The sequence below is a fragment of the Panthera pardus genome, unplaced genomic scaffold (genome assembly GCF_024362965.1).
Source record: "Panthera pardus isolate Hobbes unplaced genomic scaffold, ASM2436296v1 HiC_scaffold_27, whole genome shotgun sequence".
In the NCBI taxonomy this organism is placed as follows: domain Eukaryota; kingdom Metazoa; phylum Chordata; class Mammalia; order Carnivora; family Felidae; genus Panthera; species Panthera pardus.
The window spans coordinates 41,783,958-41,806,997 of record NW_026526843.1 but is presented as its reverse complement, the minus strand read 5'-3'; the positions used below and the strand labels follow the sequence as shown (position 1 = coordinate 41,806,997).

Here is a 23,040-nt window from a genome sequence, read left to right as displayed (position 1 = left end):
TGTCAAAACTAACCTCAAACACAAACACTACACCTATCAATTTTTTCCCTTCATGCCATGGTACAAACATCTAATTTGTTTTCATAAATTCAGCTTAGAACGTGGAGCCCAGTGTTTCCTCCTTTTTGCTACACAAATCATGTTGGCTTATTTATCAAAGCCTACTGGCATGGTAATATTTCTTTTTGCTAAGTGAATTCCTCACTTATTTCCTTTTCCATCTGATCTTCACATCAAGAGTCACTTTTTGTGTTTTCTTTTTTTTTTAATTTTTGTTAATGTTTATTCATATTTTGAGAGAGAGAGAGAGAGAGAGTGTGAGCGGGGGAGGGGTGGAGGGAGAAGGAGGCACAGAATCTGAGTAGGCTCCAGGCTCTGGACAGACAGCATGTAGCCTGACGGGGCTCAGACTCATGAACTGTGAGATCATGACCAAAGGTGAAGTCAGACGCTTAACCGACTGAGCCACCCAGGCGCTCCATTGTGTTTTCTTTTTGAAGGTTCCATACATAATACCCAGTCAACATTTGCCATACCCAATGGAGACTTTGTGAGCTACATAATCATCTGCAATTTTTGCATGACTGGTCTCTCCCCATATCAGACGAATTCAACCAAGAATACTGTCTTTATTTCAGGCTCCTCAAAGAGCATCTTGGAGAAAAAGAAGTTGAGTTGGCACTCATCTTTGATTCAGTGGTGGAGGCTGACCTGGCAAATTATACCTGCCATGTGGAAAACCGAAATGGACGGAAACATGCCAGTGTTCTGCTGCGTAAAAAGGGTATTTATTTTTTTAACTATTACTATGGTTTGTTTAGCTACCAAGTAACTATTGAAGTTAAATATGCTTACTGGCCTTGTTTCATCATTTAGCACAAATGTCTATTAAGCATTTTGTCTTTTTAAGGAAAAATATCTCTATTGCTATGGATAGTAGCATAAAATACCTATAATCTTCTATACCATTAGGAAATAGATTAAAAATGAAATATTGTTATGTGTTAAGTTCAGTGAAATAAAATGTACCTTAGTTATAAGTATTACATAAAATTTAATACGTATTGGCATTCAAATTTTTCTCTATATTTCACCATCTTATATTGTTTAAGTGAAAAACTAGGGATTTTATTATTGAATGAGAAACAAAGCCACTTTTTTATTCCCTGACTAAAATAGAAATAATAAAGAGTATCATAATATTCTTATAATTGTCATAATAAACATTATACATAATATCTCATGATGTGACCTGGTATTAAGAGGCCTTTGATAGGTACATATATTTTAAAAATAATCTGGCATTTATGGAAACCCCTCTCTAACTTTGTTTTCGGATGGGGTGGAAATTGTATATAATGGGCAAAGAAAGTAAATTTATAAATAAAGGAGATAAACGCAAATATAGGAACAACAATCCCAGCAGCTGGAGCAGCTTCTGAGATTGGCTCTTACCCTGTCACAACTCTTGATTACTGCAAAAGGCTAAATATTTCTGTATGTATGCATCTGGCAAAGGTTTTTGTAAATGTAACAGAACAAATGTTCCCAATCAATGTTTTTGTTGTCTAGGCTATAGAGCAATAGAACACATTCAATCAACAAGGTCACTAGTTGTACCTCTTAACCAAGATGGAATTTCTATTTTCCTGCCAACCCTAGTACTTGACCTTGACCAGCAGTTCTAGGAGAAGCAAGAAAATGTCATTATTCTGAGAATAATGCTCTTATCTCTCTAGTACCATTTCTTATTCAGTTGGACTTGATTCCATCTTAAAATAAGGGCGTTGTTTTTTGTTTGTTTGTTTGTTTGTTTGCTTGTTTAGTATAAAGGAGTGTAATATGGAAAGTAAAATCAGGAAACCCTGGTTGAGTAGATCCTTGTTCAGCCATTGATTCAGTAGGACTAACTTGTCTGATTAAATATCCTGAACCTCAGTTTTCTCATCTGTAAAACAGGGATAATAATATCTACATTGTAGAGGCACTTTGAGACTCAAATGATAATTATGTAGTGTAAAATATACCACACTCAGTGTTTGTTATTATACAGAACTTGAATTATTTCTCCTGTGCACTAGGCAACCACATAAGTCCACCTACATAAAGGGCAGACATTGATCATGTCCAGATACCTTATGGCAAAGATCACTTTGTTCCTGGTCATTCCAGTCTTATTTTAGGCTCAGAGATCATCCAACCCAGGGTTTTCAGCACCTCTGTATCTTCAGAAAATTGGGCAATGTCTGGCCACTAATTAATACTTAGAACCTGTCTCATTAATGAATGAATAAGGTTATCTATTATTATTGAAGATCATGTATAGCAAGTATTGTGCTAAGTACTGGGAAATAGAATGATGAATAAAATAGACATCCCCAAGCCTGGAAGGGTACAAAGAAAGGTAAATATTAAACATTAAACAAAAAATTTGGGGCACCTGGGTGGCTCAGTTGGTTGAGAGTCCGACTTCAGCTCAGGTCATGATCTCTGGGTTCATGAGTTTGAGCCCCACATTGGGCTGTGTGCTGACAGTTTGGAGCCTGGAAACTGCTTTGAGTTCTGTGTCTCTTTCTCGGCTCCTCCCCCCCTCATGTTCTGTGTCTCTCTCTCAAAAATGAATAAACATTTTAAAAATTAAAAAACAAACAAACAAAAAATTGCACAAGTGTTACTGCTATGAGGAAAAACAATGGTGGTAGCAGGGTTCCTATCAGTCAGCAGGGATAGAAATAGCCTTATCTGAGTTTAAAAATAAATTTATTTCTATTTAATAAGTAAAACAACCACTAGCACCCCTTAAAATTTCTAATAATCTGACAGTAGAAACCAAGGCACACTGTAAAATTGCTACCTCCCATGGCTTCCTCAAGGAAACATGTCTAAAGCATGAATAACTAAGAATATTAATTCTCATCTTTCTCATCTCCATATATTAGAGTTCCCCAGAGTTCAGGTCACCTCTTCTCATTCACTTCCTAGATGATTTCATTCCATCTCTATCTCATGGTTTTGCTTATTGCATATATGCTGACAACTCCTAAATTTATATATCTAGCCTGGTCATCTTTCCTAAACTCCAGAATTGTATACCTAACTGCCTATTCAACAGCTACTCAAAAACTCCACTAGTGGATGTATCTAGTAGGCATATCAAGCTTCATTTGTCCCTAACAAGAATTTTGCTTTCTCCATCCTATAAACCTGATCCTCCAGTTGCCTTCTCCATCTCCATCACCATTCTTCCAGTTGCTCAGGCCAAAATCCTAGGAGTCAACCTTGACTTTTTCTTTTCTCTACTCACATGCTATATCTAGTCCACCACCAAATCCCATGGCTCTACTTTCAAAACATGTCCAGACTCTGATGTCTTTCCCCACATTCACTGTTAATGACCCTGGTCTGAACCACCAGCATCAATTGCCTGGCTCACTGCAATGGCCTCCTAACTGGCCTCCCTGCTTCTTTCTTGTCCCTTGCAGTCTGTGCTCATCACAGCAGCCAGACAGAATGATCCTTTTCATATATAACTTAGAGCATATTATTCCTCTAATCAGAACCCTCCAATTATAGAACCCTTTCCATTACACTTAAAATGAAATCCCAAATCTACACTATGGCCTACAATGCATGACAATCTATTGTGATTTCTGATCCAGTTTTCTACCACAATCTGCCTATTTGCCTCAAACATCACACACACTAGCTTCTTTTCTATTTCTTGTGCTCACCAAGCATAGTCCTATCTGATAGTCTTTGCATTTACTAATTCCTGGGTCTGGAACACTCTTCCCCGAGCTGTTCCTATGATTCACTCACTTTTTTCATACAGGGCTCTGCTTAAATATTACCTGCTCAATAGCCTTCCCTGGACACACTCTATAAAAGAGTACTACCCATCACTTTCTTTCTTTTTTTGGGGGGGGGGGGGGGTTTAGAATATTAAACATTTTAATACGGTTTAAATCAGTGTGCCAGGTCCATTTCATCTCCTTCACTGCCAAATCTGAGGGCAGGCACTGTTTCAGTTTCTCTGCCTTCCCTTTGTCTGTGATGACCAAGGTATAAAGGTATCTGAAGTTTTTTGTTTAAACATTTTAAGCCTTACTGAAGTAAAGTTGAGAAACAAAATTATAAGAGATTTAAAGTATACAACAGGATGATTTGATATACATATACATTGTGAAAGGATTACCTCTGTTGAGTTAATTAATTAACATATGTATCACCTTACATATTTACCTTCCTTTTTTTTCTTTTGGTGAGAACCTGTAAGTTCCTCTTAGAAAGTTTCAATTATACAATACAATGTTATCAACTACATTAGATACTCAGACCTTATTCATTTTACAACTGAAAGTTTGTACCCTTTTATCAACTTTTCCCTATTTCCTCCTCTAGCCCCGGCCCCTGACAACCATTTTTGTACTCTCTTCTACTATGACTTCAGGTTTTGTTTTGTTTTGTTCTGTTTTGTTTTGTTTTAGATTCAATATGTAAGTGATACCATGCAGTATAGTATTTACCTTTCTCTCTCTGGCTTACTTCACTTAGTATAATGAACCTCCAGGTTCATCCATGTTGTACTAAATGGTAGGATTTTCCTCCTTTTTTAAGGTGAAAGAATATTCCATCATATATATTTATGCCATATTTTCTTGATCTAATCATTCATTGAACTATCCATCACTTTTTTTTCTCTTTCTTGGCTCTATTTATGTTTATTGTACTTATTGCTATTTGATATCTTATTACATATTTGTTTTCTTCTTATCTTCCCCCCTCACCACTGAAATGTAAACTCCACAACAACAGGAACTTTTTCTGCCTTATGTACTGCTGTATCCCTAGTGCATAGAACATAGTAAGTGCTCAAAAATATTTGCTGAGTGAAAATGCTCCTCCTAGAGGGCCAGAGCAATAGGGTGGGGATAGATAACAGGGATTGGTAAAGAGAGGATTTATCTGTGATTTTCTCTTGACTAGTGTCTGCCCTGGGCTATCTAAATGCATGTCTCTTTAAAAAAAAAAAAAAAATTTAACGTTTTATTTATTTTTGAGACAGAGAGACACAGAGCATGAACGGGGGAGGGGCAGAGAGAGAGGGAGACACAGAATCGGAAGCAGGCTCCAGGCTCTGAGCCATCAGCCCAGAGCCCGATGCGGGGCTCGAACTCACGGACCGTGAGATCGTGACCTGAGCTGAAGTCGGACGCTTAACCGACTGAGCCACCCAGGCACCCCGCATGTCTCTTTTTTTTTTTTTTTTTTTTTTAATTTTTTTTTTCAACGTTTTTTTATTTTTATTTTTGGGACAGAGAGAGACAGAGCATGAACGGGGGAGGGGCAGAGAGAGAGGGAGAAACAGAATCGGAAACAGGCTCCAGGCTCCGAGCCATCAGCCCAGAGCCTGACGCGGGGCTCGAACTCACGGACCGCGAGATCGTGACCTGGCTGAAGTCGGACGCTTAACCGACTGCGCCACCCAGGCGCCCCCGCATGTCTCTTTTAAAAGACATTTACTATGGGTATTGAGGAGGGCACCTTTTGGGATGAGCACTGGGTGTTGTATGGAAACCAATTTGACAGTAAATCTCATATATTAAAAAAAATAAATAAATAAATAAATAAATATACAATTCTTTTTAAAAAAAAAATAAAATAAAAAAAAATAAAAAAATAAAAAAAAAAGAAACAATGAAGCAATTCTCTATGTACCAGCATAAAAAGATTTTAAGATTTATTATTAAATGAAAACAGAACAGTATATACGAATGCTAATTTTTTTCTGTAAAAAAAAAGAGGGACATAGAAACACTACCTATATACTACAACTATTTATTTGTATGTGAATCATGAAACTCTAAAAGATATACAATAAATGGTGGTTTTACAGTGGAAGATGGGTAATGTAATTAAAAAAAAAAATAAAAATAAAAGACATTTACTTTCCACATTGGAGGTTAAAAACTTTAAGACCTCAGGGGCCAGGCAGATAGTAAACTTTTTTTTTTAAGAGGTTGGATCTTAGAGAAAAAAAAAAAAAACACAGGATAGAGAAAACATGCCTCACTTTAAAGGGGCAGTCACTATTCTTTTCTAGTAGATTATGCCATGTTTGCTGAAATGTAAACTCAAGGATAAGAGAATTTCTGAGTTTTCAAGTGAAGCTGAGTGACTAGGTATGAAATCTTTTGAGTTTTAAATATTGGTGTCCGTTGTTTGGAAACGTGGAACAACAAAACCTTTTGAGGAGTCATGTTATACCAGTGTGCACTCCCTGTTTTAGGTAGCGGCTAAATTTTTTCACTGTGCTTTGCAAAAAGATGCAGTTCATCTTCTTTTATTCTATTTTCCTTAGGAGCTCTCAACAATATGGTAGAGCTCCAGAAAAGAGGGAGAAGCCCTATGGCCCTGCTCCAACCTTTTTTATCAGACTGAGCTCTGGCTTGTCTTGCAAAACTCAAGATGTTTCCTTTGGAGTTAAACATTTCAGGTTTTATCACAGCATAGCCTGGCCTCAGTGGCTGCAGTGTTTTCACCCAGAATATGAATATGATGTTTGTTAATGGAACAACAACTTACTGATGAGCTATGAGTCAAATATTGAAAAAGCCCTAAGTGATAATAATGAAGCATTTGATGAATCCTTACTGTGAAAAGGCCTTTCGTAAAGTGAAAACTCGTGTCTAATATATCCAATTAACAGGGTCAGGCTTTCTCAGAGCAAGACATTCTTACCTATGCGTCTTTTACCTGCACCTACCACTTTCTCACTCTCTGATGAACTACTATCAACAATTATAAGTAAGATATCAGTAAGTAGTCTAGTGTGTGTGTGTGTGTGTTTGTGTGTGTGTGTGTGTACCATGACTGAATTTATGCTAAGGAAATTCTGGTAATTGTTTCTTCTCTGCACATACTGCCTTTCCTACAAACCGGGACATATCACTGAATCCCTCTCTTCTCATTCCCGGTGCTACTGCCCCACCCTGAACCCCCAACCTGTAAAGAAACCCTCAGGTGGGATCTCCTAACCTGCTTCCCAACTTATGAGCTAGCTCAAAACATTTCCAGTCTTCCCTCTCTACTCCCTTGACTTCAGCTGCTATTTGTCTCACTCTATGATGCTGATCTTCAGGTTCAAAGTGAAGAAACTGTTCGGTTCAAACTAAGAAGGTTAAAAAGAACTTGTACTTTGAGTGCCTACAAAAAGCTATAATCCCATAAATATTTGCTGTTACGGCTATCACTGTATTTGTGATGTGTATATAAGTCACAGTCCAAATAAAATGGCTTTCACCTTCTCAGGAAATGTCTCTAGAAGCACAGATCCTGCTGAGATGGAAAATGGCAGTTGAAAACAGAAGACAAAAGAAAAACCAAGCATCATCTTGGTGATGGCCATTCTGCCCTCTGATTATAGGATTCATGTTTCCTTTTTAATGGCTCTGCCTGGGTTGAATGAAAGAATACTGGTTGAGTCTCAGAGAGGTGCACAGTTTTAAACATAAACAGCCATCATTAGGTAATATCTTTCAAAGACATTTTTATAAAATGGACCCCCAAACCACAAAAGTACTTTTCACACCATGGTTTTCTTCCATAAATGTACTGCTGAAAAATGTGCCTACTACTTGAGAGCACAAATTGTTCCTACTGCTGAAGTTTCCATCTACCTAATAACAAGTCCACTTTGTATATAACATAGAAATTGCTGAAAAAATTCCCATTTGGTGACTTTTAAAACAGTTGAAATCTATTCCGACCAGACACACACACACACACACACACACACACACACACACACAGAAGCAGAGAAGAGACAGAGAGATATGGAAAGAGAAAGAGTCCAAAATATTTACAACATAAAATGAACATTTTACAGCAGGAAAAAAATGTTGCATCAAGCCAATCAATGTCCTAAGATGAAAGAAAAGTCAGTTTCCTGAGTAACAAAAAAATCATATTGATCTGTCCATTTAACACTGGTTGTTAAGAATGCACAACTTATGTAAGATGGTGGGAAAATCAGCAAAGATTTTGATATTTGTAGCCCCACACAGGTCTCATAAGCAAGCCTGCCTTACCAACCTTATAGAGGCAGGCAATGGCTCCTGGGGAGCTACATATAGAGGGGAGGAGGCAGAGCTAATGTGTGGTAGGATTTTTTTACCTGAAATTTTGGGGCTTAATTTTCAAAATGACTACGTCTTGCAGCAGGCAGGACAGAGATAGATTCCAATTCCCTATCCGTACTCATTATGGTTCCCCTCATAATAATCCTTATTAACATACTTTGTCTCTCACAGCAGCCCCACTCCCTTCCCTTTTCCATCATTACTTCATCTCCTTACTGAAAGAGTGACATTTATTTATGCTTCTTATATTTTCACTCAGTGACTTTCCTGGTGGGCCATACTGTCTCTGTCTTCCACTATCTCTTCTTTCCCTCCACTTCCTTTCCAAGACCAAATTCCCTCTCCCCCCATGAAACCTAAAACTTTTCTTCATATTCTGGACTCTAGGGAGCCCCTCTTTCCTCTCTGATACAGCTATAGGATTCTTCAGTACCCTTCAGTGAAGTGCCAGAGATACACTCAGTCCTTTCATGCTGCCTGGTGAATTGTATTTCAGGTTATTTCCTTGGAATTAAAAGGGCATAAGAAACCAAAATTCACTGCAAGTCACATGTTCTCATGAAACACTACTAACAACTCTATAGAGCAAAAGGGAAAAGGCTCTCCTTTGTCAATTTCCAGGCTGAAGCTTATAAAACTGTGATGGAATAAAAAGTCTTGAATTTGAAATTAGGATATCTGGGCTCAAGTCTGATCTTGGCCAATTCTTAGGTGTATGACCTTGAGTAAGTGAATTAAAGTACCAAGTCTCATATTCTTCATCTATAAATTTTTCCTAAAGGATTCTTGCCCCAAAAAGTTAACTTAGAGAATAGATTAATTGACTGGTTAAAAATTTTATTTATAATATATATTACTTGTAGTCTCTGTTATATATATATATATATATATATATATATATATACACACACACACATATATATGTATATGTAGTATTTATTATATACATATATACACATATATACATATGTATACATACATATATACATATATATATACATATATATGTATGTGTAGTAGCTATTATATATATATATGTTTATTTTTTCCTTAATCTTAATCTTCATATTGAGCCTGATTAATTTCTTTTTTTTTCTCTTTTTTAATGTTTATTTATTTTTGAGAGAGAGACAGAACGCAAGTGGGGCAGGGGTAGAGAGAGAGGGAGACACAGAATCCAAAGCAGGCTCCGGGCTCTGAGCTGTCAGCACAGAGCCCGATGCAGGTCTCGAACTCATGAACCATGAGATCATGACCTGAGCCGAGGTTGGACGCTTAACCGACTAAGCCACCCAGGCACCCCCTGACTAATTTATTTTAAGCAATAAGCCTATATAGAAACAAAAGACATCCCCAGGGAAAGGCTGACAACCTGGTTGTCAAGGGATCTCCAGGAGTGGCTGTCTGTCATGGTCAGAAGTTTGATTTTGACAGTGTTCCAGAATTAACCCATCCAGGGATGCTGATTGCTGTCAACCAAACTCATAAACAATTTGTGTGCAAACTAGAATGTCACTGTCTTTTCCAGTATCTAGTAACATAGTAAGCAGAATTGGTAATAAAAAAAAAAGTCACTTGGTAATTACAGATTTAGATCAGGGGGAGGTTAGCTAATCTTTTAGGCAAATTTATCTATATTATGTTAAGACCAATGAATGTCCCTTTTCCATAGGGGAAAATATGTCTCTGGTCTGGTGTCTTTCAGATTCAGCATTTCTCCTGTAGGCATTGATGAATTAACATTCTAAATTCTCCTCTGACTTCCCATATCTCTAAATTTCATGGTACTATCCCCTCTTTTTATGATACACCTTACATTTGTTAATATCACTAAGCTACAGGTAAGTCACTATTTCCTGAGTCTGGGATATATGATGTCTCCTCCCATTATGTGTTGATTTAATTGTTCTAACTATTAGAGTTCTAAAAGTCCCCCACTCAAGCAGCCGAGGGCTACTATCAGGTAGCCTACTGTTGGCTGAGTAGTCCAAGTTATTAGCCTGGATTTCTCATTCTCTTTTAGCCCCACTGGGCATATTATATCATATACATATTATGGTCATTAATTCAAAGAAGTAGTGGAAATGGATAAACTGATTTCCCCAGGTTATCTTCTATTGGATTATGTTCTTAGGGTTAAATGAAACAATTAAATCTTGACAGATCATTCAATTTTATTTGATTTTGAGAATAATTTTATGACGATGTTCTCATGTAGAAGAATATAGGGCCTGTGGCTTGGGAAGTACTAGATGGTAATCTTTCTAAATCAATAAGGTAATTTAACAGAAACAACAAAAAACTGGCCCTAGACCTAGAAAAAGGCAGTTCTAACAGTTCCGTGAAATACACTTAAAACAGAAATATATATGTGAAATCTAGATGTGTTCAAAAAAAATTGGGAGCGACTATTCCTTTTCAGATAGACTCGTCACTTTCAACACTAAAATTACTCAAATCTTTAGAAAAGAGTTAATTTTATGAAATTTGACTTACACATATCTGTCAAGAACAAAGCTACATACTGTATTAAGCAAGAATCTTTTGGAAAAAAAAAAACAGAATGGGCTGTACATCTTACAGACTAGAAATATGGAAAGACCCCAAATGTTGCTGGTTTAATTACCATTTCCTGTTTACTCTGTTGGTTCCAGATTTAATCTACAAAATTGAACTTGCAGGAGGCCTGGGAGCAATCTTCCTTCTCCTTGTACTGCTTGTGATCATCTACAAATGTTACAATATTGAATTAATGCTCTTCTACCGACAGCATTTTGGAGGTGATGAAACTACCAATGGTAAGCTCTCTCCTATTGTTCAAACTCTAAAAGGCATGGATTTGTGATTATGTAAGAGAATATCACTATTCTTAGGAGATATGTGATGAAATATTTAGAGTTACAGGGCTATGACTAAGGCAAGTTACCCCTCAAATAGGTTAGAAAAAAAATATGTATTTATCAAGAAAGAGAGCAAAGGGGAGAAAATATTAACAAATGGTGAATCTGGGTAAAGAATATATTGATGTTCTTTGAAACTATTTTATTTTTGTAATTTTTCTATATATTTGACATTATTTACAAATTAACAGTTTAACAAGGAGACATTAGTTGATCAGGAGCTAAAACAATTGCTGTCAAAACCCTTCCACTTACTAAGAAATAAATTAAGAATAAATTCCATTATTTTCCTCCATAAAATTCAAATGCAGGTACAGATCATTTTTAGCCATTCCTGGCATTGAAAAAACAAATCATTTAGGAAACAGATTAAAAGCTATGGATGTTATCTTTTTAAAACTCACAGTGCATCTGGACCTACATATTTTTGATGATTATAGAACCATTCTCACAGAGGACCTCAATGGATAGAAGTTCAGAATGTAGCTTATAATTTTATGTTTGCTATCTATGTCCTTTGGAAATCTTATGAATTAAATAGCAATAAAGCATTGTATTGAGCTTTGAAAATGATTTAATTTTTCAAGAGAATAAATTACCATATTTCAAGTCAATACCAATAAGAAATGATGACATGTCACTCCTTATGCATAAAGCCCTCACCCATGAAATACTGTAAGTCTTGGAAATATGTGTGTGGAATCCTTAGGTAAGCCAAGATTAAAAAGAAGTCCATTTGTAAGTCATTAAAAAGGAAGGTTAAATTTTAGTTTTCATTATGTTGAAATAATGAAGGTTAGAAGTTTTATTTTGCTAAGATCATGCTCTTACCTCAGAGGAGAAGGGCTCATAATTTTGTTTATCTTTATAGTGATAAAAGAAGGGCAGAGTGGTAACTGTAAAAAGGAATTTTTTTGAGGAATCTTTGATTTTGGTCCTATGGTTTCTATTATGTAAATAATATGAGTGGCTTTTAATTGACTATGTTTTCATAGTAAATTAGAGAAGTGCTGTTTGATGCGTACATATGCATGCTTTTTATCAAAGGAGTGTGTTTACCTATCATAGCAGCCCATTTAGAAGTATTACAGACCCTTATTCAGACATAGTTTCAAAGTGAGAGATTAGGGCCTGTTGCAACCATAATTATATGCTCCAACAATATAAATGAAAATGTGGTCAATTATACTAAGTTTCTATATACAACAATTAGTATAGAAAAATATTACTTCTTACCTGACCACATAAAATAACTAGATGAATTGTGCTACTAAGGAAAAAGTCACTGGTTCCCAGGTGCCAACAAGGAGCTATAGTATCCAACTGGGAATGTAAAAGATGCATTGTCTATATGAAAGAACATGAAAGGGAGGCTCCTGTGATTAATTTGTTTTGAGTCATGATTATAAGCAATTTGTCAATACTCTGTAAGTGATGATACAATTTATTAAGTTAATCTGCAGTAATTAATTATTTTCATCACCCATACTCAATAATCCAGATTAACTGATCAGCTGTAGTACGTATTTGTAAGATTAAATTGATACTAGCATCATAGGACATTTTCAGGGATAAAATATTCCATTTTGTGTCTATATCTCCAATGTGGCCCATGTGGTCAAAGATAACAAATAATCTAGAGCATTTCTGTTAGAGAATTGTGTATTCATTCCAAATCAATTGTTTTTGGGGGAAAAATGGAATGTGGGGGGAAAGGATTTCAAGAGTTTTCATTAGGAAGGGCAACACAAATATTTTATAGTCCTACATGGAAACTTAGACCTGAAATACACAACCTGTACTAGCTGAATGGAATACTAAAAAGTCAACAGGTATGTGGTAAGGATGAATAAATGAATATTAAAGCTCTTTTAGAAATACTCGGTTTCATGATGCCAAATATCAGCTAGATAACCTCTGAATTTTTCATTTCTTTATTTAATATTCTGACATCTTATGGACACAACTTAGTTTTACCCATATACTTTTTTTCATGTTTTCTCTTTGATTCATATCTATAGTAGCATTTTCTGAAAGTTCTTTAAAACTGCCTTATTTTTATAAAATAAAATAAATCCAACAAACTTTTACTTCTTAGCCATTTTTTATAAAATTCATTTCATTTTAATCCACCAAACAATGACTGCTTCACTTATTTGACCTTTGAGTTGTTCAGTCATTAAATAATTTAGTAAGTATCTACTACGTGGCAGGCATTATTTATGATATATTTACTTATATTCTTCATCTGGATCAATACACATAGTATAGTAGGCACTAGGGATATAATAATCAACAAAGTTACACAGTCTTTGCACTTTAGAAGCTAAAGATTTAGCACTGTGTTTAGCATAGCCCCAGAAGAACTGGATTGTAAACAGGAATGGCCTCCTGGTGGTGAACAGGATTAAAATTTAAAAACAGGGAAGGACAGGTATGACAACAGGAAAATTCTTCAGCAGTTTGGTTCCCTTTCTCATAACTTCTCTCTTCATTAGAAACAACATACCTATGGTGATCACTGTGCAAGCCCTCTTTCTTATAATGCTCTGCCATCTGCATTGTTCTCTATTTCCTGGTTCCTTAGATGAGCTTAGTCAACATGATTTAACATAAGGAAGGTTCATTAGCCTTGCCTAGCAAAGTGGTGTTGTGGAATTGCCATTCAGTTTTAAAACAATTTTCAGGCCTTCCTGTTAACCTTATTTGCATCATGTTGTTGATTTTGCTCTTCCATCTTGCTCTCTCTGTGATCAGCAGCTGTGGCTATTCATGAGGTTTTCTTGGCTGTCTACATAATACTGAAGTGCATTTTTTGTAAACTGTGGCATCTGCATCACTGCTTGCTCACTAGCTGGCATTCTAGAGCTTCTGGGACATCTGACATGGTGGCTTTGACAGCACTCTTCCTGTTCTGTCCAGCCACCATAAGCTCTTTATCTTTAGCTCATCTTAAAGGGACATGACTAGAATCAGAAACAACAACTTTCCAAAGAATGATATGCTTCTAGAATGTTAGGTAAAATTTATTATCCAGACATTGTAGGTGTTAACACACATCAAAGACATCCATGTTTTTTGTCATAACTTGATTTGGGATATGCAAATATAGTAATATTTTTCTAGAAGAAAGTCTGTAGCATCACCAATGTTAGGGTATAGGTGAAGCGAGTAAGGATGAGAAATATGTGAGTTTAGGCATGGCTGGAGGGCAAATAGTCTTAATCAGGATAAGCAATGAAGGCATGAGTCTAATGGCCTGGTCAGATGGATCAAAGACTCAGGTAGTCATTGCAGATGTCTAGCTCATAGTATATGCTCAACAAATCATTGTTGAATGAATCGATAAGTAGTTGAATTTAGGGAGGTTTGTGAAGTAGAAAAGTTATCGAAGTCAGAGGAAACCAGGATGTAGTCTGACATTATGGAGTTTGAGGAAGCAGCACCATCCATTAAGAACAATGAAATACATTCTGTTCATAGGAATGGATCTGTTTGTCCTTTGGCCTATTTTATTCTTCCAGCTGTGTATCATCAGCAGCTCTAAGTCCCAGGTGAGTAATTATAGCTGGAGAAAGTCAAGGGCTTGCAGGTGCATCCTGAGCTTGATTGGAACAGGGGCAGAGGTGCTGAGATTACCAGGAGGTTCTTACATTAGCATTGCTTATGAACATTCTCACTTCCAAGTGGTGTTTTATGCATAAGAGTGGAATGTGTCCCATTTGTAAGCCAAATGATCTCAACTATCCAGTGCAGTCCTTCATGTGCATCTGCTTCTCGGCAATCAAGTAACCCAACCAAGGTTTATGGAAGCCTTTTCCAGCCAGAGGACATGCTAAAGAAAAGTCTTTTGGCTTCAGGCACCATCATAACATAAATAACCAGAGTTCCTTTCATGTGGGGGTGGTGAAGATTGGAACCTTACTAGAATTAGAACAATATAATCCTGCCTCAAATATCTCTAGATAGGGGGTTCCACCTACTTCTACCCTAGGGTATTTATATCTCTTTATATGCCTATCATTTAGTAGGTAGAACTAAATCATTAATGGTATAGATGAGTGGCTGCTTCATTCTGTAAATTACCTTTTAGTCCGTTTTACCTATATTCTAATCAGGTCTGCTTTAATGGAAAATATCGATGTGTTTAGAAACAAATCCTAAAATGTTTTCCCATCATTTAAAATTATTATTTGCAAGTAACTAGGTTTAATAAATACTAACAGTTTCATTTAAGTCTATGCTCACTACATTAACTTTTAAAAATAATTTTCTATAAATGAGGGAATTTTGAAAGCCACTGTAACTTTTCCAATGTGGCCTTTCTAAAATCAATGGGGACTAATAGCTTGAGTAGCTATATTCATTAATAATTTTTAGGAAAAATATTTAAACATTTTACATATTCTCTTTGAAAAGGCTGGCTCTGAGCCAATACAGGAAAGGAGGAAAAAATACTTTCTCAAAGCAAAATTAACTCCCTGACTAAATGTGTGAAGGGAAAACCTAATTTGGCAATACTGGAAGGATGTATATTTCGAAACAAAGGCTTCTTTTGGAAGCTTGTGTCAAATTATTTGGCCATGGATTGAACAAGAGTAACAGACAATACACTTGTATAAAACCCAGCTGCTGTCTCTAATATTTGGTGATAAACTGCTTTTTGTATATGAAGATGACAATACTAACCAACTGGAAGTATGGCATGTGTTGTGAGTAGTGTCTCCAGCAGTGAGGCTGGATTATTTTGATCTTCCACACTCTAGGGCCCAGCCCCTCTTGGATATCTTGCACATATTTGTGCAAATGAGGTATAGTCTGTGACCAAGTAACAGAGCCAAGCCAGCTGGCACAGACAAAGTTCAAATTCATGACTTTGGTCTATTTAGTCCTGCATTCAGACACACTGAGCTAATCACTCACACATCACTGAATATCACAATATGTATAGTCACCAAAAGTCACAAATAATTCTCTCTTATTCTTCCTGACTATAGGTTTCCCATTACATATCAGTTTCAGTTCATATCACATGACTATGTTATGTTGAAATGTGCTAGATTTCTTACAATATGGCATGTGGCTTATTTTTTCTAATTATTAATGACAGTCACTAATTATAGGGCTTATTCTAGACTGTTAGTGGTTATAGAATTTTCGTACTTAAAGAGAACCTGCTAATACATAAAACCCACTTGTTGTTCTTCATATTTAAGACAACAAGGAATATGATGCCTATCTGTCTTACACAAAAGTGGACCAAGATACTTTAGACTGTGACAATCCTGAAGAAGAACAGTTTGCTCTTGAAATACTGCCAGATGTCCTGGAAAAACACTATGGATATAAACTCTTCATCCCAGAAAGGGACCTGATTCCAAGTGGAAGTAAGTACTTTCAAGTACTTGAAACTTTCAAGTTTTGTATTTAAAAAGCTTTGTGTCTTTTATGAAGTTATATGGAAGCTTCAAATGTCAGAGCCAAATATTTAGATAGTTGTTCTCACAGGAGATTTTATTAAATTCAAAAGTGTTCTGATATTCTACCACCCAAAATTTTTAAAAGGCACTCTCACTTACATTTTAGGCATGGTTTTTAAATTGTGCTTTAATGGTATTTTTTTTTATTATATTGCCTTAGTGTTGTGAGAAAATGATGATCCTTAAAAAAATCTCCAAAATTTAAAGTCCTTTCAAAGCATTACAGTTCCAAAGCTGATCTCCTGTCATTGTGCTTCTACTTATACCTACATTCATTGCTACTAATAACTGAATTTATGTGTTGTTACTCATTTCCAGATTTATAGAAAAAAAAATCCACATAAAAAAGATATGTGAGTCCATTGGGTATAGCACTTTCACCATGTATTCAAATTATTTTAAAGAAGTTCTGGACTATGTGGGCTTGAATGCTACTTTTATATCATGTTACATATTGAAAGCTATATTTGAGCTTTTAGAATAAATTCAGGTTCAAGTAAAAATATATATTTAGTTCCTGTTAATGTTCAGAGTATTGTACAGGCTAAACTGTAAGGGGAATACAGAAAAGCCAAAAATATGTTCCTTGCCCTCGAAGAGCTTAAAATGCCATTGAGGGAAAATAAAAGTGCTAGAATTCATTTTCGTATGAGTCTATATTAATATCCTTGAGAGGGGGAGATTAAAATGTGACTACAAATCAAAATATGATAACTTTTACACATGTAATAACAAAATTAAAAAGCTTGCATTTTCCTTCACAGTATGTAAAATATCTTGACATAATTTCATTTCACCTTTACAATAACACTATGTGGAGAGAGAGCAGGTACTATTATCCTCATCTCGCAGATGAGAAAATAAGTTAAAGAAATCCAAGATCAGATAGCTGGCAAATGATAGAGCTGGGATTCGAACCTAAATCTGTTTGACTTTGGTTCTCACTCTGCTAGATCATGCTATTCCTCAATAACATTTATTCAGATTATCAGCAGTCCACCAAGGACACTAAACTGACAGGAGACAATTGAGTTTTGGTTGTTTATCTCTTTTCTCAGAATGCATATATGTCTGTTTCTGTGTGTACATGAATATGCACACTTACATGGGCATAGAAAGGAAGAAAGACAACATTTATTGTTCCATTACTTCCCTGAACCACAAATGTAATAATTCTCCAAACTCTTTCCCATGATCTTCCACTCTTTTCTTTCTGTAATTCTCTTCATCTTCATGACTTGAGATACCACTTCCGTATTGACTGAACCCCAAGGAACCTGCTGATACCTCTGAGTCATTTTTATTCTTCTGTATCTCTCTCCCAAATCCAGTGTCCACTGATCTTTTCCATTCTCAGCTCTGCTATTCTAGTATAGGCCCTAATCACCTCATTACTACAAAGTTGTTTACTCTCTGCCTTCCCTATTTTTCCTCTCATCCATTTCCACTAATAGGTATAAATCCTTGATCATGTCACTCCCACATTCAACGTTAAATTGTTCACCATTTCCTATAGGATAAAATCCATAACCCTTAGCTAAACACTTCCATAGTCTGGTGCTAGCCCAGATTGGGCTCCTAAACTTGTCTCTTACCATTACCCCTACTTATACGTTTCACTATACCCAAACTGTGCTTTTGATATACATTGTGTGTCCGTTTAATGCTTTTGTTCATGTTAGTCTTTTATACCTTTACAAATTCTATTTACTCTTCTCCATATCACTGCCTCTGTGAAATGTCCATAATAATGTCTCCAGCCTTAGGGTTCACCATGCATAGTCCCTTGTTGACCTATACATTTTTTACTCCTGTGATACTTTACGTTCTTTTATTATTTTATATATTTGTCCATCTATTTATATCTTATCTAGTCAGCAAGATTGTAAGTTCCATGAAGGCAGGGAGTGTATTTCATTTATCCTCATATTCCTGTCATCATCTATCAGAAAATTTGAGCTCATTGGATGCTTCATAGATGCTTTTTGATTTTGTTTGGACAGTGTTTAAGACAGGAGGAAACAATGAGACTAAAATAAGCAAGGGTTTAAATTTTTATATGACAGTATCTAAAAGGCGTTTTTCTTTAACAAGGCAAGTGTGAAATCTAAACAGGAGCTTTCTACCGAAAGAAAAACAATATGAGTAATTCATAGGAATAGTCCCAGTCCTTAAATAAGCTACTGAGAATATTGCTCTTATTTTTTGATATTAGAAAGAATACCTATAAGGAGTTGAACATGGATGAAAAATTAAAAAAATTTCTTTACTATTTTTTGCTTAATTTATTAAATTATTATTTATTTTTTATATTTTGTCAAAAATGTATTGTTAAATGTAGAAATTCTGCAAAATCAATTTTAGAGTAATAATATCCTAATTGTATTAAAGTAATATCATTACCAAAGTGAAATTTATATTCTAAGTTAGGTCATCTTCAATAGGATTTAGTGTGGTGCTGGCCTGTTTTCTTGCATTCCAAAATTGTTAGCACCACAATAAGAAGTCTTTATCAACTCCACCAAGTGACTGAAAAATGTTAGTCTTCATGTCTGAATATTTCAACATTGATTATCTTTCATCTGAACTGGAAAACATTGCTTCACCATTGTGCACATTAGAAAGGGAAATGGGGGGCGCCTGGGTGGCTCAGTCGGTTGGGTGTCTGACTTCGGCTCAGGTCATGATCTCGCGGTCCGTGAGTTCGAGCCCCGCGTCTGACTCTGTGCTGACAGCTCAGAGCCTGGAGCCTGTTTCAGATTCTGTGTCTCCCTCTCTCTCTGACCCTCCCCCATTCATGCTCTGTCTCTCTCTGTCTCAAAAATAAATAAACGTTAAAAAAAATTTTAAAAAAAAGAGGGAAATGGGACAACATGGAACACAGGAAAACCACTTTACCTAAGATTCAGTAGATGATACTTGGCTTATTATGTAAAGAAGAAGCTATTGTGTATAGGTGAGAGTCAGACCCAAACACCATGAGGGTGAAAGAGATGCATCCCCAAATTATGTCTTCTTAATGCTCCCATATAGTCTGTTTTGGTGATGTCTCAGGTCAAATGAATCAGCATGCTGTGTCAATTTAGCCAAACAGGTGGTAGAATATTTTACACCTCACTGACTTAGCTATTTGTTTGGATAAATTGATTAAAATTAATTAGTTGTTTTGGTGTATCAAAGACAGGCCTGATCATTCTCCTTGACCATAGAGTGTGAGGTGTATATAAGCTGTATTTCCTAGCTCAAAACTACGAGATTTGAGTTGGGAACTATAGCACACTGAATAAAAGATAGTAGGAAGTTGTAACCTAGTATACCCTGACATTTAAAGAACTTAACAGAAAAACACCCAAAAAGTCACTAGGATGGCAGACATTTTATAGTCCATAGAAGATAATTTTAATTTTTTTTGAGATTATACAACCATCAGACTGAGCAGGGAGTTGGATCCTGGGTACTCAGTGGTACACAGGAAGACTCCTTTTACAAGTAAGCCATTTTGGACAACTATGCAGTTTTTAGATGCAACCACTGGAGGGTGTTTGATTTTAATCCTTCCTTCCTGAATGAGGAAATTCATGTTCTCTGAATTCTGATTCGCGAGTGTAACCTGCAGAAGTTCTTAAAAAGGCCCTTTGACAATTTTTCTTTTTCCATCAACATTTCAGAGCTGGCTGAGCAGTCACCATGTCACGATTAACGAGTTTTTCCTTGACATTTTTAGCACGCCTTCAGGAAGTCGATGAAGTATATGAATAATATACTTGATTTACACATGAATGACAGAGTAGAACATTTTGGACTTGGTGTATGTGTGTTATTAAAGAAGCTTCTGTGGTCTGTATTTGCAGCCATTGGTACAGATTTAACAGGTTATGCTATATAAATATAGACACATTCCTGGGGGGCGGGGAACTAGTTACAATATTATAAGCTATGTTTGTCCCTCACATCTCATTTAAAACATGTTGACCCAAGACTACACCTTCCTCCAAAAACTAGCAATGAGGCCTTTGAGGATTATAAAAGCAGACTTCATAATATCATCCTTGATCTACAACAATAATTTTCTATGAATGAAATTAATGAGGTCAACATTAACCCATTAATATTTAATGTCTTCACTTTTGATGTCTCTTCAATTTCTTTTGTACCACTCTTATGGTATTCCAACTCAATCTCATTAACATACAAAACTTTTCAATGCATACAACTTCAAAAGTACATGAATGAGACTCCCCCGCCACCTTCCTTCTGTCTCTGTCTCTGTCTCTCTCTCTCTGTCTCTTCCTCATATGACCAAGAGTTCTCAAAAAGTTTCAATAGAAACATGTCACTTTCCAAGATGAGGTGGTGTCTGTACTGTTACGACATGCCCTTCTAGGGAAGTATGCTTTGGCCATCATGAACCAGCAGAGATGGGGAGATTTGACACAAATATTTTTCCTGAAGGCTAAAAGTGAAAGGCTTCAGATCTGGACATTATTTTCCTGGCGGTGACCTACCTTTCTATTCTTGAGCCTGTGGCCAGAATCTTCCTTATGTTTTCTCAGGTTTAGTGCCTGAATGTGGCAAAAAATCCTACTTTCCAGTAAAAATTTGGTTTGTCTCTTCCCAGGCTAGAAACATCAGTCCTGAGAATAGCAAAAGCAACTTTGTTGCCAACAGGCGTCTGAATGTCAGAACTGACAGGCAACCAAAAGAAAACCAGATAGAAAATACCGTACTCACACTGACTAGAGACACAAATTTGAGAAGTAGAGATTTTTCTCACCCCTGCAGCTGCTGAGTTTTGTGGTGGAAAGTACTGTACACAGAGCACATTGTGTTCATGGGGCCTAGTGGATCCTTGAGGAATGAACAGATGTGCTCTGAAGCTGACATGTGACCAATAGAACCCAGCTGTGCAATTGAGATCCTGAGATTGAGGACATTTTTGGATGAGTACCATGTAGGTTCTCTAGCCTATCATATCTCAGTGTTTCTGCAGGGATTAAAAAACAAAAAACTATAAAATGTTATTGAGTTAGGTGGAGGGCTACTGATCAGTTGGAGAAAATAGCATTCTAAAACTAAAAGTAGAAACAATCCAATCCTGTAGCTTTTGTTTGCTTTTAAGAGAAAGCAATCAAGGTACTTAAAAAATGCATATGCAATATTTATTAACAATTCTAAATTGAGCCAGTTTGACTGAGGCTTTCAAAAAATCTATAAATATCGCAGTGGACTTTGAAGAGAAAAAAATCCTTCAAAGGCATTTACTTCAATTTTTCCTTCTATTCATAGAAAGATTATGGGGATCTCTATGTGAGTTATTCATTGCAATGTATTATTGCACTGGTCATACATATGTTTGACCAGCTATGTCTGTTGAAGTTATATTTATGAATTTGGCCTCAAGTATCAGTGTTACTGAAGAAGTAATTGAGTGAGTGAAACTCAACAATCTTATGACTCCTTCAGTAATTTAAGGGGAAAATGATAATGTATGATTACATTCTTGCATTTCCTCACTATTCTAATCTTCAGTTTTTCAATGCTTAGTGCTAGCCATGTGATTGTGCTGACAATGAAATGACAAATGAGTGGAGAATACATCTGGTGTCAGATGATGCCTAGTCACTTCTAAGTGAGGCATGCAAAAAAAAAAACATTTTTGTACATGGGTCTGTAAGTACTCATTGCCAATAGTTCCTCTAATAGCTAGACATATTGGACACCATTCAAGTAAATTGTCCTTGGGGAGTAATAAAATCCTTTTCTAGGCAATCTGATGTCTGTGACCTAAAAAGTGTGAGGCAGGGGTGACATGCACAACCATGGAAATTTAACACATTGTGTGCAGTTTAATCACATGGAATAAAATTAGATATGTCCACTATCCCCTTCATGTTAGAGTCAAGAGAAAGGGAACTGTACCCCAATATGCCCAAAATGTACTGAGGTCAATGGACTGAGGTTTCTCATGAAAGTTTGAGGTTAAGGAAGAATTGTGTAGAATTTCAATCAAGAAATTTACTGCTTGAGGGGCACAAAGAACAGGCACCTTAAAAAAGAGTAGAAGACCATAATAAAATTGTCTTTAAGTACAAAGGAGCCACAGAAAAGACAATATAAGGATCAACTAGTCTTGTTCCATATTTACTAAGATTGAACTTATTGAAATTAGTTGTATCCACAAGTTTCCAGGGTATGAGGTTAAGGGAGAAAAGAGAAGGGGAAGGATATTTTGCAGACTTTTTGCTAACTCTCCACATTATCTTTCCTTCAATATTCTCTGAATGTGTTCCCTTACCTACCTTTACTCTTGGTAAAGAGGTGAAGAGAGATGAGAAAGAATTTAAAGATGTGGACAATATTCCAGAGTAGATTCTGCCTACTGTCATGCTTTCCCACCCACGCACACATAAAATATAATAGCAAAAGTAAAGGATTCACTACCAGAAATATAGACTTCAAAGTCAAAACTGTGAATATAGTTTGCTATACTTACAAGGTCTCAGCAAATCCATGTTAACC

The 23,040-nt window shown here is 36.1% G+C and overlaps 1 protein-coding gene across 1 annotated transcript in view; it reads left to right on the top strand.

Annotated features, from left to right (window-relative positions):
• IL1RAPL2 (interleukin 1 receptor accessory protein like 2) overlaps positions 1-23,040 on the top strand; it is a 1,152,078-nt gene that overhangs the window by 1,119,521 nt on the left and 9,517 nt on the right. Inside the window, exons 8-10 of the mRNA XM_019431771.2 lie at positions 639-784; positions 10,796-10,939; positions 16,258-16,428. Of these exons, the coding sequence (XP_019287316.1) occupies positions 639-784; positions 10,796-10,939; positions 16,258-16,428 (461 nt within the window). The remainder of the gene's footprint in view (positions 1-638; positions 785-10,795; positions 10,940-16,257; positions 16,429-23,040) is intronic.